The sequence below is a fragment of the Megascapheus bottae genome, chromosome 10, assembly GCF_031878675.1.
Source record: "Megascapheus bottae isolate mThoBot1 chromosome 10, mThoBot2.hap1, whole genome shotgun sequence".
NCBI lineage: Eukaryota > Metazoa > Chordata > Mammalia > Rodentia > Geomyidae > Megascapheus > Megascapheus bottae.
The window spans coordinates 58,793,310-58,815,091 of NC_143518.1; the positions used below are offsets into that span (position 1 = coordinate 58,793,310).

Below are 21,782 nucleotides of genomic sequence, written 5' to 3' on the forward strand. Positions count from 1 at the left end.
CTTAAAGAACAAAATAAAAATAGATCCCTGCCTGTAATCCCAGCACTCAAAGAGGCTGAGGCTAGAAGATATAAAGTCCAGGCCAGCCTTGGTCTCAAGCAAAACAACACTGGACAATGCAACTGTAAATACTTCATAGCACAGATGGATTCAAAGGAAATCTGGCTCTGATCACCACTGGGGGCTGAATGGCCATAGGTGGCAGGGAGAGCAGGAGAAGCCAGACTGACCCAGACATCGGCTGTAGACTGAGTGGCTCAAGGCAGCTTATCTCACAAGAGACGGCCAAGAACTGCCATTTCCACACAAGAGCTTGCTCTTCCTTTTATTAAAGTCCTCAGGAAGACATGATTCCCAGTGCACAGCTCAGGGGCCCAGCTCTGCTGTCAGCCTTGGAGCCAGGTCTCCTCTGGAGCCTGAGGTGACAGGTTTACAATTAGCTCCTTCGGGGTCTCCTCCAGCAGAGGCAGGAGGTATAGGTCTGGTCTAGCAGCAGCTTGTCCTTCGCTTCCAGAACATAGAGGGTCTGCCTGGTGAGACAGCTGACCATGGGATCTGGATCTCTCTCCATGAGCCTTAGGGCTACAACACAGACACAGTTACAGACAGAACTGTGGACAGAGAATGACTGGGCATGAGGCCCAGGCCCTGCTTCTGGTAAGGAAGAGGGCATGAGCAAGTCCCTTCTAGAATTCTGCTTACTTGCAATCAAGACCTAAAACCTGCCCCAGCCTCAGAATGAGGCAAGGCCCGCTGCTCTGCCTCCTGTGGCCATACCTCGCTGCCTTGGTCTTCCTGCTCCTCCCCCCTGCCCCCACTCTGCCCTCCTCCTCCTTACAAAAGCTCCCAGTAACATCCAGCCCGGACAAGTGACAGCCAGGCACAGAGCCACACGGGGCAGGTAACAAGCCAGGGATATGCGAGGAAAGGCAGGATGAGGGAAAGAGTGTAAGGACATGTCTGAGAGGGACAGTGGATGACGGCATGCACCGTTTGTGGTCTCCTGAGGGGAGGGGCGGGAACCCCTGAGTCCCCCGCGGAAGAAGCTAGTGGTCTCTCCAAGGAAGAGCTGGATCGTCCTGGCTGACAATGGCCTTAAGTTTAATGGCAGTGAGGCTGAGTGAATGAGGGCCCAGACCAATACCCCCCATACCTAAGTGTCTTGCAGATGAACCTTTTATTTCCCTCCTGAATGATTGCGACTCATCCTGCCTACTCTCCCTCCTTTCTGAGCCCTCTTGCAGACACAGGTACCCCTCCACAGTGCAAACAGGGCATGGCGGTTCTACTCACAGGAATACTCGTCCTCGATCCCATCCATGTCTTCCTGGCTGAGGACCTGGATGATCTGGCCTGCACGGGGTCACACAGGGCCCCTCAGTCACCCCTCCAGGGAATAGTTCCTCACTAGCTACACGTCCTCCCTCTGGCCATCCATTCCTCCCCCCTTTGGCCACCAGCCTCAGATCTAGACTCCCCCTGGAAAGTCACAATTGCTTTCCCCATTGCCTGAAGAGCTCAAAGGAAGGAAGATGCTTGTTTGTCCCTGGGGTAAATGGAGGCAGGTCCCTGGCTGCCTCCATGGAGCAGCGTCCTTGGCCCCGTGGCCCTGGAACCAAAGCTGGAGGCTCTGTGCAGGGGAGGGGAGCAGGGGAGCCGGCCTGCCCGAGGCCCGTGCATCCCAGAGTTAGGGCTCCTACACCAGGTCCTCAGCCTGTTGAGATCTCCCTACACCAACGTCCCCCTGGTCCCAAGCAGCCAGAGGCCATACCTGCAAACCACACTGCTATCTGGCGGAGGGGGGCCTGTGGGCTCTTGAAGAGGATCACGCACTGCTTCAGAAACCAGGGGCCTTTGTTTGGCTCCTGCTGCAGCTGTAGAAGGGGTGGCAGGTGGCAGCAGGGCATGCTGCCCGGTCCCCCGCCCTTCCACAGTCTTGACGCTAAACTCTTCTGAGTGTTAAAAAAAAATCTTTCACTACCGTTTACATCTCCACCCCTTGTGCTCTGGCACCTGACATCTTATTCCCCCAGGAAGCCTTCCTGGATCACCAAGCCACCAGCAGCACCTTACCTGGCTCTGCACTCTTGGTCCCTTCTCTCTGTCCAAGCCTTACCCCACCTTCCACCACTCCGCCTGAACATGACACCTCTGCCTGGAAGCCTACCACTCACAGACTAGGCTGAGCGGTGTCCTTCATACTAAAAGTCACATTCTTCTCTTCCCAAAGGACTCTGAAATGATCGCTTTGTGTGCCTGGCTCCCAATTTGGATGAGAAACCACAGAAGGGCCAGAAGCCACATCTGGGTGCCTGGCACAAGGTAGATGCTACAGAAGGACCTTGACTAATTGTGCCCTCAACAATTGTGGCTGTGGGCTTACCAGGGCTCTGAGGATGGTAAACACATCTTCACTGGCAAAGACTACTCTGAGCCTGGACCAGCCCAGGATGGTGGCTGTCTTACAGAGGCTGAACTGGCAGATCTGGGGAGACAAGAGGCTCCACATAAGGGACCAGAGTGAGGGGAGCTGAGCAGAGACACCTAGGGGCACCGAAGGGAGACACATTCAACCCACTGTCCTGAAGAGATGGAAGTGGGGGGCTGTCCAGATCCAGCATTAGAAGGAGGGCCTGTCTAGACATCCGGCTCCACTGACGAATCTTTCTACCACCACCTTGGTTTGGCAGCATTTGGCCCTGAACTCAGAACCTTAGGCTTGCCAGGTAGGTACTCTACCTCTTGAGCCGTGCTCTCAATCCTTTTGGTCTGAGTTAATTTTGCATTTTCGCCCAAAGCTGGCCTCACACTGTGATCCTCCTACCTACTGCTTTCTGAGTACTGAGACCACAGACATGAGCCACGATACTCAGCCCTGACAAGCCCTTTTCCTATGCAGTAGAAATTAGATCTGCAGCTGAAGTGATTTTTTGGTCCACTTGCTGTGATACTACACCCAGACCCAGAGCAATGCAAGATCACATCCCAGTCCTAGCTACCCAGCCTGCACTGCCCGACAACCACCTCTCTGCAAACATCTGTCCCCAGCCCAGGGACTTGCCCTCTCCTGCCTCCACCTCTCAAGGGCTGAGATTATAGGCAGGTGTTACCACACCTGGCTTCCCCAAAGTCCTCGTCCTCTGAAGATGTTCTCACTACTCTGCACCAGGGTTGGCTCTGTACATGGCATGGCTTTCCGCCTCCATTACAGCACCCACAGTCTTCAGAGCTGGGAGCTGGAGATGGCTCCAGTACTGCACTGGGACACCTCTGGTCTGACCATCTCCAAGATCAGTGTCACGTGGAGTGAGCCCAAGGTTTACTTGCTGGGTCTTGACCGCCCCTGAGAACTGGGGCTAAATGGGGGCTCCCAGGCCGGGCCTCTCACCTGGCCCACCTCCGTGTTCTGGTCTTTCATGTGCAGCACCAGGGGCACTATCAAGTTGAGGAGCTGGTACCTCAAGGGGAGAAGGAGGACATTCCTTTTGGTCATGGTCAGGAGACTTGCATAGACCTGGAAGGCCTTCAAGCGCAGGGGCTCGGACTCCTGGGTGAGAAGACATGGATGGAAAAGACACTTGTTTCCCCAGACCCCGCAGAGGCCTTTTGAGATAGCCATGCCCGCCCCATCATCACACCCCCTGCCGCCCACCACCCCGGGAGACTTCACCGCCTCGAAGAAGGTGGGCAGCATGAAGGCCAGCTGAGTGAGGAAGGAAGAGGAGTGCTGCCACTTGAGGTCCTGCAGGAGGCGCTGCAGCGTCAGGAAGGTCTCCATCGCCACGTCAGGGTCAGGGGAGTAGCAGCAGTTCAGCACGTGGGGCTGCAGGATGCGCAGCCTTCTCAGCTGTGGAGCGGGGCGAGTCCTGAAACCATTCCTGCTGGCCACTCCCCCTGCAGGCCAGTCCCTCGAGGCTCTCACGAGTCTGACCTGGGACTAGGCCAACCAGTGGGTAGTAGACGGCAGGCTTTTGCCCTTCATGGGCAGGGGGGAGATGCTAGAGGAGACCCCATTTCACCACACCCTAGATTCCCCGCCCCCTGCCTGCCTTGTCTCTGATGATGACCTCACTCTCCGGGGACCTGGAGGAAAGACTAGGGTCCTGGGACTGGCTGGGTTAATCTCCAAAGTGACCCACAGAACAACTCCCCCAGGGAACCTCTCGTACAAGGAATAAAGTAGGAGTGGCTCCAACCCCACCCTGTCCTTGAGGATGATAGGATTTGCTAATTCTCACAGTGTGTTCTGCTCCTCTACAACCGGACATAACATCTCCTGAGAGCACGGCCTCGGCCCCGCCCCACTTACCATGTTCTTGTGCTTCGCAAAGATCTCCGTCACCTGCAGCAGTGCTTTCACGGTGGCGAGCTCCTCCCTCTTGAACCAGCTTGCCAGAACATGGGTGGCAATGTCATCCACACTGGAGATCACATCTTGGCACTGGAGCAGCTGCAAGAAGCCAAGAAAGACTGAAAAGTGGGCAAAGAGAACACAACCTGGCATCTAGATTCTTCTTGTTACTAGTCAAGAGTTGTTCCTATAGACCTGGAAGTATCACTAGAGTGACCAAAGCTTAGTTAAAAGGCCAATTAATAGCCATTAATAGCTCACTCCTGAAATCCTGACCACTCAGGAGGCTGAGATGTAAGGACTGTGGTTCAAAGCCAGCTCAGGCAGGACAGTCCATGAGACTCTTACCTCCAATAAAACCACCCAAAGGGGCATCATTCAGGCCCTGAGTTCAAGCCCCAGTACTGGTACAAAGTTTTTTGGTTGTTTTTTTAAATGGAGGCCTTGATTGTAGCCTACCTAGATTTGTAGCCATGCACAGATGATCAGAAATGGAGGCAGAACTTGAAAAACAGGAAACTTTCCTGAGTATTGAGGACTCGTGTGCGTGTGTGTGTGTGTGTGTGTGTGTGTGTGTGTGTGTGTGTGTGTTGGTCCTGAGACTTAAACTCAGGGCCTGGGCGCTGTCCCTGAACTCTTCTGCTCAAGGCTAGCACTCTACCACTTGAGCCACAACCCCACTTTTAAGTTTAATTGGAAAGAAGAGTCTCAACGACTTTTCTGCCAGGCTGATCCTCAGATCTTAGCTTCCTGGGTAGCTAGGATTACAGGGGTGAGCCACTGGCACCCAGCTACTTACTGGTTTTATAACCTCTCTTATTTTTTCCCACTTTTCCTTACAAATGACTGAATTCTACTGAGTCATTGAGAGATGATGATCAAAGATTAGATTTCAGGGCTGGGAATGAGGCCTAGTAGTAGAATGCTTGCCTAGCCCTAGGTTCAATTCCTTGGTACTTCATACAAGTACCAAGTGTGGCTCAAGTGGTAGAGCACTAGCCTTAAGGAAAGCCCAAGGGTGGTGTCCAGACCTTGAGTGCAGAGCTGAGGTGGCTGAAAGATAGAACTGTGTTGTTCCAGAAAGTCAGCACGGAACTGCCTTGAAATTCAAGAAAGAACCAATGCCTGTAACTCAAGGGATCCAGATGATGTGCCATCCGAATGTCCTCCAGACCTCCGGTGAGGCCACTGCTGTCCCCAGGGGCCCTCCCTAGAGGATGCCACTGCATGTGATTATCTCCCAGAGGGTCACCCTCACTGCCCTGTCCTCCCGCCCAGCCCCAGGCACCTCTGCCAGCAGCACCAAGGCTGTCACATGACTGGCGCAGTCTGGGTCCTGGAGGCTCCTGATGAGGAGACTGAAGATAGGGCGGTTGTGCCAGCAGTTCTTGACGACCAAGGACCTGCAGACAGGACGTGCTCAGGATGAGGCTCAGGCCATGGGAGAGGACCAAGAGCATAGACAGTTCTCCAGCCAGGGCCCGAACGTCACGGCCCACCTGGCCATCAGAGTGACTCCCTGGTAGTGTGTTTCAGGGTCCACAAGCTTCTCCCAACCTCCAAGTTCCTGGATGTAAGCCACGTGGTCCCCATACCCAGAACTGCTTATCAAGGTCTTCAGGGTATCTGTGGAAAAGCTGGGGAAGGAACAAGAGGCAGGGGGGAAGTCAGCCTTTCTCTGGGCTCCTCTCCTTCCTGGCCTCCTGTGGACCAGCCTTTATACCACCAAATTAGACACCAGAGGCCTTTTGGGTCCTCAGGTGACACAGGAGACCTGGGAGATGGAATCCAGGCCTCTGGGCCCAGAAATCTTGTTTTGATTTCAGTCTGGTCCTGAGTCTTTGTATCAGCCTAGTGAGCCAGATTTAAAGTCTGTCCTAAAGAGTCCAGTGCAACTGGAGATGGCATATGTGCCATGTGGTAGGGGCGGGAAGGTGTGAAAAGGTGGGCTGTGTCCAGGAGACATGTGCCCGTAGCACATGACCAGTGCTGGCCAGAACCCAGCGTACCTGATGGGGTTTACCCACTCCGTCTCGTAGGGCTGGTTCTCCAGCGTTTCTTCCCTCCCTTCAAACACAAGAAAGGAGACCCTGAACAGTAGTGCCAAGAAGAGAGAGGAGAAGAAAGTCTGCACCTCCAGACGCCGGCTGGGCTCCAGCAGCAGCTCATGGATGGCCCTGGTGGCCTGAGGGAAGAGAGAGGAGACACATGTCTTCCTGTCACAGGAAGTCCCTTTGTGCGGGTGATGGCCAGGTGGATTGGGCTTGCTCAGTGACCCCACATGAGGGTTCTGGGTGAGACCCGGAACACAGCCCTCACCAACCCCAAGTCTTCACAATTAGCTCCATCCAACAGCCACCATGAAAGATAAAGGCCCTCAGAGCACAAGACAGCCAAGAACAAGGGGTCCCAGCCCCCAGCCCCTCTGCCGGCCCTCGTACAATGAGTGGGGAGAGCTCTGGCCTGCGGCCCAACTCCTCTTCCACAGGCGTCGGATGTGGCTTCAGCCTCTGCATCAGATGCCCCAGGATCAGTTCAAAGCCTTTGGGGAAGGATGCCAGGATTTTCCAAGGCTGGCGCACCCCTCTGCAGAGCCAGAACCGCCAGATTAGACCAGAGACACATGGGCTACCAGTGCTGTGATGCTTTGAGGAGGGACTCTGACTCCTTCATCCAGGCCTCCAGTACAGTCCCCTGCTTGCTTCCTCCTAGCTCATCTCTCCCTTCATGATCCCCTCTCCTGTCCTCCCACTGACCTCCTCATCATGGGCAGCCTTCCCTGCCCTGTCACCTTGTGCATAGATAAATCAGAAGATCCCCCCCACCCCACCCCCACCCCGGCTTACAAGCCTGATTTGAAAAAATATCTGAAAGCAAAGTTGAATGTCTACACTTGAATGCGCCTGCTCAGGTCCCCACTCAAGTCTCAGTCCTGTGGCCCTGTGCAAGCTCTCCCTAGCAACCTGTGCGCACACATGTTTGCATGCACCCATACACACACACTCCACGCCTCCTGCATTCCGTAATGTATGCCACGCAGGACAATTCTGATTTTCCCGTGTGATCTTTTTCTCTTCTCTTTTACAATCCTTGCTGGCAGATCTCACCATATCTAGCTCTGTCAACACCATCCCCAACACTGCTCATTACTTTCTACAACAAAATTTGAAGAAAATCTATTTCATATCCTCTAAAAGTCATGGCCTTATGTGTGTGTGTGTGTGTGTATGTGTATGTGAGCACACACGCGCATGTGTGCATGCATGCACGTGCCAGGGCTGAGACCTGAATGTAGGTCCTGGGCACTGTTCTCTACCACTTGAGCCACAGTTCCATTTCCAGCTTTTTAAAATTTTTTTGCTGGTTCATTAGAGATAAGAGTCTCAGACTTTTCTGCCCAAGATGGCTTTGAACTGGGATCTTCAGATCTCAGCCTACTGAGCAGCTAGGATTACAGGCCTGAGCCACCAGTAGCCACCCAAATTAACTTTTTTTTTTTTTTTCCAGTCCTGGGGCTTGAGCTCAGGGCCTGGGCACTGTCCTTGGACACTTTTTTTGCTCAAGGCTAGTGCTCTGCCACTTAAGCCACAGCACCACTTCCAGCTTTTTCTGAGTATGTGGTACTGGGGAATCAACCCAAAGCTTCATGTATGTTAGGTGAGCACTTGACCACTAGGCTATGTTTCCGGGCCCCTTAACTCTTTTTTTTTATTAACAAAAAAAATTATAGTATAGTAGAGTCACACAATATAATATCAGAAAGCCATTAAAATTATGCTTACAAAAAGGTTTTTAACACGGGAAGTACTATAAAATGTTAAATAAAAGATATAAAAATGGGTAGACTACAAACTACTAACACCACCATTAAGAGAGAAAAAATACAAATTATTCCCAAGTGAAAGCAGAAGGCACATGTAGGTGGAACTTGATTTTTTTGTTGTTGTTTTACTTTTTCTAAACTTCACGTGCATTTTAATTATTTTTTCTGCAATAGGTCATGCTATTCTTAGACTCATTGCCTCCAAGTAAATAACAAATCATTAAAAGTTAAATAGGTGCTAGGTGGCTTATCCCTGTAATCTAAGCTATTCAGCCACTACTTAGAAAACACAGCTTCTGAGGATCATAGTTCAAAGCTAGCCTGGCAGAAAAGTTCATAAAATTACAACTCTAACATAATCAGCAAAAAAACAGGGCTGGAGGTATGGCTCAAGTAGTAGGGCACCAGCCAAGGAAGCAAGCCAAGAATGTCTAAGCGCCTGAGTTTAAACCCCAGTATCATCCCCTCAGAACGAACGGAATCCATTCTCAGAATAAGCAAGTCAAAAGGCCATTGGAGCTGCTAGGCCTGCAGCTGGCGATGCCTTACTTTTGTGACCGATCTTCTATCTTAAACAGTGTCAAGATCACTTCATCAGTGTAGGACTGGGCAAGCAAGAGAAAGATCTTCTTCATGGAGTTCAGAGCCGTGGTATCTGTGACGTGGTTCATGTGGTAGCAAATGTACCGGACGATTTCCGACACCTGAAACAAGAGAGAGGAAGAGGAAGGCTTTCAGGATTCATGATGCCAGCTCCTCAGACACCACTTCATACGTGAGGCTGCCCGCAATGCTAGCACTGACTCTGGACCAAGACTGTCACTGTCCTGCTGCACTCTGTCCTGGTCTCACTCCCATAGCAATGTAGTCCCCATACCTTAAGAGGGGTAAATAGAAAATAAGTGCAGGGGCTCATGCCTATAATCCCAGCTCCTTAGAAGGCTAAGATTGGGGAATTGGGGTTTAAGGTCAGCCTGGGCAAAAAGACCCCATTTTGACAGGAATCAAAGTAGTAGCATGCATTTGTTATCCTAGCTATAGTGGGAAGCTATATAGAGGAGACTGGGGTCCAGGCTGGCCTTGGCAGAATGCAAGACTACGTCAAACAATAGCTAGAGAGCAAAGGGCTGGAGGAAAGGCTCATACAGCATTGTGCCTGCCTAGAAAGTGAAAGTCCTTAAGTCAAACCCAGTATTACCAAAACTCTCCCAGGCAAACCTGAGTGTTCTCAAAATTCGCCCCCCCTCGCCCCCACTCCCACCACTGGCAAACAACAAAAGAGCAAGAAATAAGAGCTTCCACGGGGGCATAACAGGACTGTATCTGGACATCACATCCTGAAGAATGAGGGAAGAGCTGAGGCTGAGCGGCTTAGAGGAAGGACATGGTTCTTGCTGTTGACTGGTGTGTGGACCAGAGACAGACTTGTGGTGAACCTTGTAGCCCCTGGAGTGATCACATTTCCTGGATCTAAATTTCACCTCCCCCATGAACTCACCATGTGACCTCTGGAAAGGGTTATGTGTGTGTGTGAGTGTGTGTGTGTGTGTCCTTACTGGGGCTTGAACTTCAGGGCCCATATACTGTCTCTTAGCTGTTTTGCTCTAAGATGGCACTCTACTACTTGAGCTACACCTCCATATGTGGCTTTTTGCTGATTACTTGGAGATGAGAGTTTTTCTGATTTGTCTAACATGATCCTCAGATCTTAGGCTTCTGAGTCATTACAATTGCAGGTATGAGTCACTGGTGTCCAGCTAATATATTACTTTGGTCATTTCAAAATACATTCTTTTTTTTTTTTAATGATTCACAAGTAAAATGAGTGGTGGCTTCAAAGAAGGACTCCTTCATGTTGCTTTTGGCAGAGTTTGCATGCTCATGGCTGGCTCTGGGTAGGATTCGAGCCTCGGGTGAGAAGTTACAGTTTGGGGCCTCCAGGACACCTTCAACTCTAAGGGCCCATCACCAGTTGTCTGCTTGAGTCAGCTCGTTATTAGTTGCATGGCTTTGCAGGCCACAGAGGCCCAAAAGGTCAGGTTAGGAATGCAAGCAGTACCCACACACAGTGGCTCAAGAGCACACAGCCATTCCTCTCCAGAATCTTTTACAACGATATCATGAAAGAACAGATGAGATTGTACGATGTCTTCATTGTTCTGAGGGCCCATCCCACTTCAGATAAAGTATCTCTGCATTCTTTTTACTGGTAGGTGTATCTCTCAAGTGTATATAATCATAAACACAGATTCACCGCTGGTCTTATTTTTCAACTTTATGACAGCCCCAAAGCAATACATATTGAATAGAAGCCATTCTTGGAAGTTTGAATTTTCTTCTTTTTCCAGGATAATGACATGTGATCCTCTGCCCTTTTGTAAGGTGTTGGGTATTGGCGGGAGCTGAAGGCCCAGGCAGAGTGGACCATGGGGAAAGGCTGTACAATGCAGGGCTGCTAAGCAGGGAGCTGGTAGGCCCAGTCTACCACGTCTTCTTCACACCCGGCATTTCTATTTCATGATGGGTGTGTTAGGATATTATGCCATCATTAGTAGAGAAGCATTTGTCTGTGCCTACTTCTATTTCTTCTACTTTGGTTTCTGTTTCTGTATCTTCTATGGTAACATTCACCGCTGTCATCCATTGTGCTTTTGCCCTCCCAAAGGTGCTAGGCATCTTAGCACAGTTCTTGGAAGCAGACAGGATGCCAGGAGTCTCTCGTGGTCCTGGGAGCTCACAGCTATCTGCCAGAACTGAGCCTCTATTCTTCCCTTCCTGCTAGAGGTGGAGGCTGCATGCCTGCCTCTTCTTCTAACTCAGCTTCTCTGTGAAAATGCCTTTTGCATAATTGCAGAAACTCATCACTTAGCCTTTTCCTCTGCATGAAAAGGTTGGAATTCCTTAACCTCAGACTGGTACGAAGTAAAACAGAATTAGACTTTAAAACACACACACACACACACACACACACGCTGAGCACTGGTAGTTCACACCTGTAACCCTAGCTGCTCAGGAGGCTGGGATCACAGATCAAAGCCAGCCGAGGCAGGAAAGATCATTAGACTCATATCTCCAGTTAACCACAAAGAAACCAGAAGTGGCTCTGTGATTCAAGGGGTAGAGTACTAACCTTGAACAGAAAAACTTAGGGACAGCACCCAGACCCTGAGTTCAAGCCCCACAATTGAAAGAAAAAATAAAACCCATAAGAGGGGCCAGGAGTTTGGCCTGGTGATAGAGTGCTTGCCTAGCATGCACAAAGACCCAATTTGATTCCTCGGTATCACATAAATAGAAAAAGCCAGAAGTGGTGCTGTGGCTCAAGTGGTAGAGCTCTTAGCCTTGAGAAAGCTCAAGGACAGTGCTCGGGCCTTGAGTTCAAGCCCCAGAACTGGCCAAAAGAAATGGAAGAAAACTTTAGTAGACTGTGGGGCAGCAGCGAGACTACCTTTCCGATCTCTGGAATGGAGTGCTTCACAAGGACCTTCAACACCTTCGAGGCCGCCCGGATGTCCTGGAGGTTGGCACTGGTCATGGATTCTATGATCACTATGATCACATCGGCTCTCTCCGAAGGGGTCAAGTACTTCTTGAAGAACTGAAGAAAAGAAGAACTGTCATGTCAAAGCCAACATGCCACCTTGGGACGCAGGTCCTGGGCAGCGTTCTGTGTGCAAGATCAAACTCCAGAGCAACTGTAGCTCTGAGATCCCCAGGAAGGATCTGTGGGCTGCAGAATGACAATGGCAAAGACATTTCTATTTTCAACTCAGTGTGCCAGGAGACGAGTCCATGGGCAATGAGTCCGGGTATCTGGGGATTTTCTGTCCTTCCAAAGCAAGAACCGTCATCTTGTAAAGCAGATGGCCCTGTGTTCCATGGAAAGCTCATGCACCCAAGTGACCACGTGGTGCCTGGTTGTGTTGCTGAGAGCTGGGAAGGACTGTGGGCACAACGCCTGGTACAGAGGACAGGAGCTCAGTCTCACTACTGGGCCTGCAGGTGGGAAAGGAGAACTGAGACAAGCTAAGACAGGACAGTGATAGCAGGAATCAGGCCACCAAGGGCTTTGTGTGCCACAAGAAAGACTATAGGGAGTCAGTGCTCTGAGGAGGGAAGTATTATAATGAGGTTTATATTTTATTTTATTTTATATGCCAGTTGTGGTGCTTGGACTCAGGGCCTGGGAGCTATTCCTGAGCTTTTTTGCACCAGGCTAGCACTCTACCATTTGAGTTACAACTCCACTTCTGGCTTCTTGGTTATTAACTAAAAATAAGAGTTTCACAGACTTTTCTGCCCAAGCTGGCTTTGAATCATGATCCTCAGATCTCAGTCTCCTGAGTAGCTAGGACTACAAGTGGGAGACACTGGAACCCAACTCAGCATTTTAGAAATAGTTTTCTGACTGTCACGTCGAACACAGTGTGACAGAGACATGGATGGAAACCGTAGGTGAGAAACCATAACAACAAAGGATAATGGTGGACTGAATCACAATAGCCAGCATGAGGCTACAACAGGACAGACAGGAGACAGAGAGGACAGGCATGCTACTAAATCAGATGTCAGGAATGGAGGGAGAGGAAAGGCCAAAGGATGAGTTTTGGATTCTTAGCTCGAATGCTTTCAGCAGACTGAGCCTGGGGACCCCATACTGAATGTATCCCATCCAGCATTTCTAAATGGGTACACCACAAACTAGGCTACAGCTAAAGGCGCATGATCTGCAGGTAAAGAATACGGTTGACTACACGTCTTTCCCAAAGGCTCAGGACCTCAAACGTCAATCAAGTGCACCCCACTTCTATGAGGCCTTGAGCTTTGGAGAACTGTATCTGGGGGATTATAACCCAAAGCCCCGCCCACACAATGCTCTTTCTCCTCTCCTGAGCCCTCCCCATTCCTTGGCCGTGGTGCACAATGATGGGAGGGTTACCAGCGTGAGGTCCTGCATGCTGAAGAGCAACTGTCCGCGGAAGTGTTTCTGTAAGTCCTTCAAGATCGTTTCTATCTTCGGTTTCACACCTCCAATCCAAAAATGGCAATTAAGGGGCGGGGCCTTAGCAGGAATAAAGAACAACACACCAGGCTACCCTGGCTCACCTCCAAGCCTCAGAGAGACCCAGAGAGTTAAGTGGATGAAATAACATTAGCCCACCAGAATGAAGAGTTAACTAGAACCAGCCAGCACCCTGCATCATGCCCAAATGTGGACCCACCAGTGTAAACCACCAGTACACAGTTTGCTGATTCTTTCCCTTCACTCCCCAAATAATCTCTTGGCTCAGCAATGGGTTTGGAAACTCATCCAGGTAATTTCCCAATCTGCATGTCATTAATCACTCTTCAGTTTGGGGCACCCTGGCTGATTTGCTCCTATGCCCACACAAGAGGGCACAGCCCTTCAGGATGTGTCTGACACATGTGGGCATCTCATGCACACAGCACTTGCTTGCTCCTCCTTTTCAGTGAAGGGGGGAGGGTCCCAGTTTGAACACTTACTTCTCTGAAGCACAAGGATTTTGAACAAGTAATGCAAGGCCTCGGATGCCTCGGAGCTGACGTCACGGTTGGAATGCACACAGAGGAGACCCAAGATGCCCATCAACGTCCCACTTATGGAGAAAAGCGACATGTGCTGCCAGGGAGAGGAAGGGAATGGTTACTTCTCCACCATCCTGAAAGAAGCTGCCCCTGCCAGTCCCTCCACCAACCTCTCTCCCCTCCACATTACTAAACCATTTGGCTCTCCTTCCCTAGTTCGATGTGCCTTCTTGCCCCAGAGAAAGTCTTAATAAGCATCCTGGAAGGGGGTAGCCAGAGCCCCGAGACAAAACAGCCAGTGGGCAATTGCATCCCCAGCCCAGCTCTGTAGACTTAAGGCTGAGAAGTATGGACTGAGTCATTAGACACAGGACAAGCCAAACAACAACAAACCAAACAGAGGAATGGAGCCTCTTGTCCCAGAGGAACAGCAAAAACACTGAAAGGAAGAGGTGAGCCAGTCCCTCCCCTTGCAGCAGCCCTGTGGATCCCTCAGGGGCCCCACGTTCAGAGAAGCAGGGCTCCACGAGGCCAGCCCTGGGTTCTTCCCAAGCACTTACCAACAGTTCAGAAAAATTGCAAATAAACCTCAACAAGCGGGACATGGCTCCCAAGGCCCGGGTCTGCTCGTATTCTTTTTCTGACAAGGTTACCCAAGGCAGGATGGCCTGGATGGAAACAAAGACTCATTAGCACTCGCTGGAGACATGGCCCCACCTTCTTCCACGTGATTCTGCAGCCTTGACTACCAGACACATGTACAGGAGGGACCCCACAGCCTGGCAAAGTGAGGGTGGGTTGAAGAGTCAGAGTTGAAAGGTGGGTTTAAAGACAGAGCTGCACCTTTGAGGTAGATGCACAAAACAGAAAAGGCAAGGAGGAGGGGAGGAGGAAGGAACGGCTTCTCCTGATGGTCTGATATACCAACCCATCGGCTAGGTCCAAGGCAGAGGTGAGGTGCCACAGGTAAGCAGTCCGGCTACTGCAGGTAGATAATAACTTGCTCTGTCTTCCTGACAAGCCCGGGAAGACAGTCCTACCTGGTGGGAAGGCCTGAGTTCTGCTTGCTGTAAGCCATTGAAAAGCGTCCCATCTCCCCATCACAGCACAGCTGCATGACTGAGGCAAGACCTTTCTCCTCATCACGGACAGGCATATGTGAACAAAAGTAAGGGAAGAAAAGAAAGAACAGAGGAAGGAAGGAAGGAAGGAAGGAAGGAAGGAAGGAAGGAAGGAAGGCAGGCAGGCCAGAATCACTAGTCAGTAGGAAATAGAAGTTTAAAACCACTTTGTATCTATACGGACGACAAACCCAGTGGATGATGTGCAAGCAACCCTCAGGCATTGGCTGCCAAGACACTTGGGAAATTTCCTGGAAGGCTAAGCAAGAATGCCAAACAACCCACTCCTAGATATTTACGCAGGTGAGATAAAAAACCTGGGCACAAACATTTATAACAGCTTTATTTGTAACTGCCACTAACAACAAAAGAACAAATCAAATGTTCCTCAGCTGGGGAATAGCTCACAAATTGTGAACTACTCACCAAAAAATGAAGCCTTGATACCTCTACCCATGCCAACAGGAATGACCACCAAACACACTGGGGTAAATTGAAAAGAAGACAGGTGCAAGGGGCTACACATTGTTAATTTCTGGTTAAAGCCTTGAAAAAAGATAAAACTATAGCCACAACAAGCACCCCAAAAAAAAAAAGTCAGACAGGGGCTGGTGACTCAAAACTACAACAATCCTAGCTACTCTGAGACTGAGAACCTAGGTTCTTTTTTGTTATTATTATTGTTGTGGTGGTTGTTGTTTTGGGGAAGTCCTTAGGCTTGAACATCCCTGAGCTTCTTTTTGTTCAAGGCTAGTGCTCTACCACTTGAGTCACAGCACCACTCTCAGGACCTAGGATCTAAATCATACTGGGCAGAAAAGTCTGTAAGTCAAGGGATTCTTGGCCATTTTCCCAATTTGGTTTTCCTCAGGAGATGGCAACTGTCATAACTAAGAACATTTGAAAAAAAATAAAGATAATTAAAGAAGTAACATCGATCAAGATACATTGTACTTATAACCTGACCTATGGAGTTGTAATTTATTTCTACAACTACTTAATAACAAAAATATTAAGTGTTTTGCAATTATTTGAGCTTCCTTGGCAGTCCTCCAAGGAGCAGAAACACAGGCTGGCAGGGCACTGGTGGCCCACACCTATGAGACCAGCTACCCAGGAGCCTCAGCTCTGAGGGTCACAGTTTGAAGCCAGCCTGGGCAGACAAACCTGAGAGATCTTTATCTCCAATTAACCAGAAAAATGCCAGATGTGGAGATGTGCCTCAAGTGGCAGAGCACCAGCCTTGAGTTAAAAAGCTAAGCAAGAGTCCAAAGCCCTGAATTCAAGCCCCAGGACTGGCACAAAAATCAAATCAAATCTAATCAAAATCAAAAAAGAACTGAAGGCTGGCTAGGTGACATCTGAGAAGTTCATCCCAGGGCGGTGAAATCTTGAAGAAGACTAAACTCTTCAGCATAGACATAGTAATATTTATAATAGCATACATGCATGATATTTATAATATTATGTATAATGTTATGCATATTAATTTATAAATAATTATCCTTAAATGTATGTATAAAGATTTATATTACATAAGTCATTAATCACAGTGAAAATATTAACTTACCTTAATATACTAATTTCATTTTACCTTAACATGTTAATATTCATAATGATAAATGTAGACATTTACATGAATGTTATTTAGATTATTTCACTATTTTTATAGTCCCATAGTGTGAAGGCCCCAATACATCCAAGTTCTGCATGGAAACGGGTCCTTCGGCTGAGGACTGTGGTTCTCAAATGCCACCCTCAGAGCAGCAACTTCAGGGGACATGCAATTAGGCCTCCAGCAGTGCTTATATGTGTGTGCTGAGGTTTGTGAGCTAGGGCGACACCCATAACGTCACCAGATGTCCCTCCTTTCCTCTCCAATGTACAGTACAAGCAACCACCCAGGAGTTGGGGTTCCCCTAGTTTCTCCACCCACTTTACCTCCAGGAACTTTTGCAGTATGAGCATGCTGGGATTCATATCTTCCATCACAAGGGCTTGCAGCATGTCATCCAGGGCTTGGGACGTCTGACGCGAGAGGAGATATGGTGTTACAGGAGGGAGTCACAGCACTAGCTTGGCGCCTATGGATGCTGATGCTCCCTCCATCCCCTGTACCCAACACAGGGTGAAGGTTCTGAACCCCCCTCTGCCCCACTAGCCTTATCATGATGATAAAAGAATGAAATGTAGGCAATGGGAGGTTCTCTCCATATAAAGATAGCTCTCATGGGCTGGGAGCATAGTCTAGTGGTAGAGTGCTCACCTAGCATACGCAAAGCCCTGGGTTCGATTCCCTCAGTACCACACGCCCAGAAAAAAACAGTAGTGGCACTGTGGCTCAGGTGGCAAAGTGCTAGCCTTGAGAAAAAAATGTCCAAAGGTAGTGCCCAGGCCTTGAGTCCAAGCCCCAGGACTGGCACAAATGAAAAAAAGGAAAAAGGAAAAGAAAAAAAGGAAAAACAGAGTATTTTGAGGGGGGTGGGAAGGTAGTTAAGTCTGTGTATGTGCAACCATGCATGCGTGCGTGAGTGCGTGCATGTTTTGCAGTACTGGAGATCTCACCTCAGGGCTGTGAACTTGCGAGGGGAGTGTTTTATCACAGCCTGCAGCCAAGCCCAAGACATATTCCTAATTTTATTTTTTTGGTTGGCCATGGGGCTTGAACTCAGGGTCTGGACACCATCGCTGAGCTCTTTTATCCAAGGCTAGTGCTCTACCACTTCAGCCACAGCTCCACTTCTGGCTTTTTGGTAGTTTTAATTGGAGATAAGAATCTCATAGGCTTTCCTGCCCAACCACACTCCTCCCATCTCAGCCGCCCAGATGGTTAGGATTACAGGCGTGCACCACCAGATACCTGACTGATATTCCTAATTTTAAAACGAACATCCTTGGGAAGATATGGGAATCTATTAGTTCATTTATAAAACCTATGAGTTCTATGGTGTGTGTGTGTGTGTGTGTGTGTGTGTGTGTGTGTGTGTGTGTGTGGTGTACGACAGTACTGAGGCATGAACTTGGGCCTTACATTCTTGCTAAAGTTTTCTGCTCAAGGCTAGTGCTTTACCACTTGAGCCAGATCCCTATTTCCAGCTTTTTGTTTCTTACCTGGTGTTACAGGTCTCACACACTTCTGCCCAGCCTAGCCTTGAACTGCCTCAGATCTCAGCCTCCTGATTAGCTAGGATTAGAGGCATAAGCTACCAGTGCCTGACTCTCTGGGTTGCATAGCTAGGCTGTTCCCTCCCAAGGCTGAAACTGTCATGTCCTCTCAGTGACAGACCACGCCCAGGGAAGGCAGGTGAGAGGAAGGCAGTACAGGATTAGTCTGACTATCACCTAGGCCACAGGCCATAATGGCCTCCTAAAGAAAGATCAGAGGGGGTGGGAGGTCAAGGAGCTAGGAGGACAGGAAGTGACCCCAAAGATAAAGTCACCCCGATTCAGGGCGATGATGTGGATTACCTGGATGTAGAGATTGGCACCCTCTCTTCTGTCCACGCTGGGTAAGATGAGCGGCAGAGAGAACATGATGGAGATGCTAGCATTGACCATATCCAGCTTTTGGGATAGGTTGAAAGGTGGATTCACCTGGCTGAGGAGAAATGGGACAAGGGGCTTCCTGTGAGGGGCCAGGCTGTGTTTCTGCAGGAAATGGTGGGAACCCCCGCCCTGCCCCGGATGTTCTAATAGACTTGTGGTAAAATGTCCTCTTCCTTCTTCCCAGCATGTAGGCAGATAAACCATGGGGAAGCCATGGGGCCCAGCCACCTACAGCTCCAAAATCAAATTCCCAAGCCTGGCCCTTTCTCCCAACCCAGTCCAAATGTTCTAGCATTAACAACCCTCCTCCCCCCCCCCACCAAAGCCACAAGAGGATCACAGGATCAAGACAGGATGGAACCTCAGAGCCACTGTGCACAGCATGGCTTGCTGAAGAATGTTGCTGTCCAAACTTGCAGTGGATTCTTCTAGGATTAACGTCTAAAATGGAAGGAAGAGATAAGAATTCCCTTCGGAGACAAACATCAGCCGTGGGACTGAGACGGTCACCCATTTTCCTGGAGGATCAACTCCCAGAAGAACTTGTATCTCACCTCAATTTTCTTGGCCAGGATGGTTTGGGGATAGTAATCGTTCATGCAGCCATTTGCCTGGGTGTGTACAGCACTACTTAAGGTCTCCACTGCCCTGAGAAACCTCAGCTTGTCCATCTTGGACTAGAACAGAACACAGAGCCTTCTGCTGATGAGCTGATCCCAGGCCCAAAGCTAGCCCCTAAGCATGTTTGAGGCTGGCATCCTGAACTCTGTTCCTTATACACTTCCCAGATTCAGTCAACTGGGCCAAAGAATTGAGTATGTGAGTTCTATCTTTTAAGTCTCCTAGTACCCCAGACAATGTTCTCCAATATCCCGAAGCCCTCTGGGCCCTCTGGGGACAATAGAAGTAGGGATCTAGTCAGAAAGAACCCCCTACACACACCCAAGATGGGAATGGAGCCCCAAGACCTGCAGCCCAGCCACTCAGTCTTGACGCCTTAGTTGCCTGTATTGGCCCAGATGGAGTACCAGTAACACTGACTAGCAGATGGTTTCCAAGCCAGAGATGACCCTTGAAACAAAAATAAACATCTTTCCCCCTACTTTTCCTCCTAAGTTATCAGCAGCCCAAAGAATTTTCTTACCATGTTTTCTTGTTCTATAAATTTCAGAATTAACTCATAGGCTTCTATTTCTGACTGACGCAGACCTGCAAAGGTATGTCATCCAGAAGAGTTTAGCTGATTCTATCAGATGGCCTAGAAAGGTAGAATCTGTCTATCCCCCAGAATCTCCCCCACCCCATGCTTGTGGTCAGTGAAGCAAGCTTTCCCAGGCTAAGACTATGTCTTAGGCCCATCTCCAGCCCTCTCAGGTATAGGACAGGCCTGCAGAGACCAGTGTGGGGGAAGGGGCAGTCACAAGAGAACACACTTGTGCTCACAAAACAACATCTCAAGCACGAGCCTCCTCACAAGCACCACTTCAGAGTGGCTGTGATTAGCTGACAGATAGCCCACCCCAGGGCCAACTGCTCACCCAGGAAGCTTGATTGCACACGATAATCCTGGTGGCCTGGTGACTGAAAGTTTAGCCTGCTTGATATTTGCTTTTTCAGAGGTGGATTCATCTGCACGTCTGAAGCAGCAGCCTGCGCCTTGAAGAAGAGCCGCTGGAGCCGGTGGGACTTCCTGGGGCTGCAGCGTCTACAGTCGCAGAAGGAGGGAATGCCAGGTGGCTGTGCCTCCGGCCTGTCGTTGACCTTAGCTCCCCCAGAGGCCGAGGTGTGCGGATCCGGGTGTGAAGACAGTTTGCGAGGAACGCCCTCGAGACTCCTCCATTAAGCAGGAGTCCGGAGTGGAGGGGTGGCTGGAGAGATGGGCGCCAGCCTGGCCACGTTCAAGGAGAGAGCGCAGCGGGAATGTGTCGGCCAGTGGCGTTTACTGCCTACTTGGGGTTCGACCCTCGGTGCAAATACATTGAACGATACATAACAGAGAAGTCGTGAGAGCAGCGCCCGCGCCCGGGCCTGGCTGTGCTTGTCCGCAGTCCTCCCGAGCCGTCCCCGGCCTGCGGGGAATCCCAGCCCAGGCGGCCCAGGCGGCCGCTCGGGCCCCGCGGGCCTCCCGCGCCTCTGGAGGACGCCTCGGCGCTTGAATGCCGGGACGTGAACTGCGCTCTGCACGCACAGCCCAGCTTTTGCCGGGCTCGCCGGCGGGGAGGCGGACTTCCCTCAGCGGAACTCAGAGCCTCGGCCGGGTCCCCGCGGGTCCCACACGGCCCGCCCGCTGGACGCCCCGGTCAGGTCTGAGGTGGGGAGCCCCGGCCCACCGCCCCGTCACCCCGCCCTGCCCTCCACCAGACCCCTGAACCTGGACGCTTCCTGGCTGTGCAGGCGGACGGCAGGCGGGGTGCCCCGAACCTGACTGACGCGCAGCACCCCTCACGGGCAGGCTCGCGGCTCGCGGCTTCCGGGCTCCGGGTCTGCAGGGGGCGCTGTGGCTCCCGGGTCTGCAGGGGGCGCTGTGGCTCCAGGTCTGCAGGGGGCGCTGTGGCTCCCGCGCTCCCGGGTCTGCAGGGGGCGCTGTGGCTCCGGGTCTGCAGGGGGTGCTGTGGCTCCGGGTCTGCAGGGGGCGCTGCGGCTCCGGGTCTGCAGGGGGTGCTGTGGCTCCGGGTCTGCAGGGGGCGCTGTGGCTCCCGCGCTCCCGGGTCTGCAGGGGGCGCTGTGGCTCCCGGGTCTGCAGGGGGCACTGTGGCTCCGGGTCTGCAGGGGGCGCTGTGGCTCCCGGGTCTGCAGGGGACGCTGTGGCTCCCGGGTCTGCAGGGGGCGCTGTGGCTCCCGGCTGCAGGGGACGCTGTGGCTCCCGGGTCTGCAGGGGGCGCTGTGGCTCCCGGCTGCAGGGGACGCTGTGGCTCCCGGGTCTGCAGGGGGCGCTGTGGCTCCCGGCTGCAGGGGGCGCTGTGGCTCCCGCGCTCCCGGGTCTGCAGGGGGCGCTGTGGCTCCCGGATCTGCAGCAGACGCTGTGGCTCCGGCCATCGAGGGACACCCGCAGGGCAAGCCCGGCCCGGCCCCCCGTGGCGGGCCAGGGAGGAGGCGACCTCTGCGGAGGGCCACTTGAAGAAGCCCCCGCTTTCCAGCCGCGGGGAAGATCTAGAAGATTCTCACAAGCCACGGAAGATGTGAAGCGCTGGGGAACGCAGCCACGCTCGCCCCAACCCCAGCGACTTGGCTGGGACCTCGGAGCGCGCCACGGCTGTGCCGGCTTCCCATCAGCGAAGCAGCCTGGTGCCCTCTGCTGCCCACCCATGCCACCGCCCCCCCCCAGGGACCGGCCAGGCCAGGCGACAGGGCTACCCTGAGGGGCTGAGCACCACCACGGCTTAGAAGACCTGGT

At 51.4% G+C, this 21,782-nt stretch overlaps 1 protein-coding gene across 1 annotated transcript; it reads right to left on the reverse strand.

Annotated features, from left to right (window-relative positions):
• Positions 1-359: 359 nt before the first annotated feature.
• LOC150058567 (maestro heat-like repeat-containing protein family member 7) lies at positions 360-21,695 on the reverse strand. Its single transcript, XM_090341643.1, has 23 exons — positions 20,835-21,695; positions 19,927-20,149; positions 19,533-19,597; positions 18,943-19,065; positions 18,750-18,829; positions 18,311-18,440; positions 16,784-16,870; positions 14,282-14,389; positions 13,680-13,815; positions 13,114-13,202; positions 11,623-11,772; positions 8,724-8,878; positions 6,793-6,937; positions 6,361-6,536; positions 5,851-5,988; positions 5,640-5,754; positions 4,310-4,450; positions 3,671-3,847; positions 3,389-3,547; positions 2,384-2,485; positions 1,772-1,874; positions 1,294-1,353; positions 360-582 (listed from the first exon to the last, which is right to left on the reverse strand). The coding sequence occupies exons 1-23, from the start codon at positions 21,693-21,695 to the stop codon at positions 437-439; spliced, it is 3,669 nt and encodes a 1,222-aa protein (XP_090197769.1). The 3' UTR covers positions 360-436.
• Positions 21,696-21,782: the final 87 nt, after the last annotated feature.

Coding starts and splice junctions, on each gene's coding strand:
- LOC150058567 (XM_090341643.1), bottom strand. CDS start 21,695: ATGGGTGGGCAGCAGAGGGCACCAGGCTGCTTCGCTGATGGGAAGCCG. Junction 13,816..14,281: donor GCAATTTTTCTGAACTGTTG/GTAAGTGCTTGG, acceptor TCTCCCTGGCAG/CACATGTCGCTTTTCTCCAT. Junction 6,938..8,723: donor ATAGAAGATCGGTCACAAAA/GTAAGGCATCGC, acceptor CTGGCTCTGCAG/AGGGGTGCGCCAGCCTTGGA.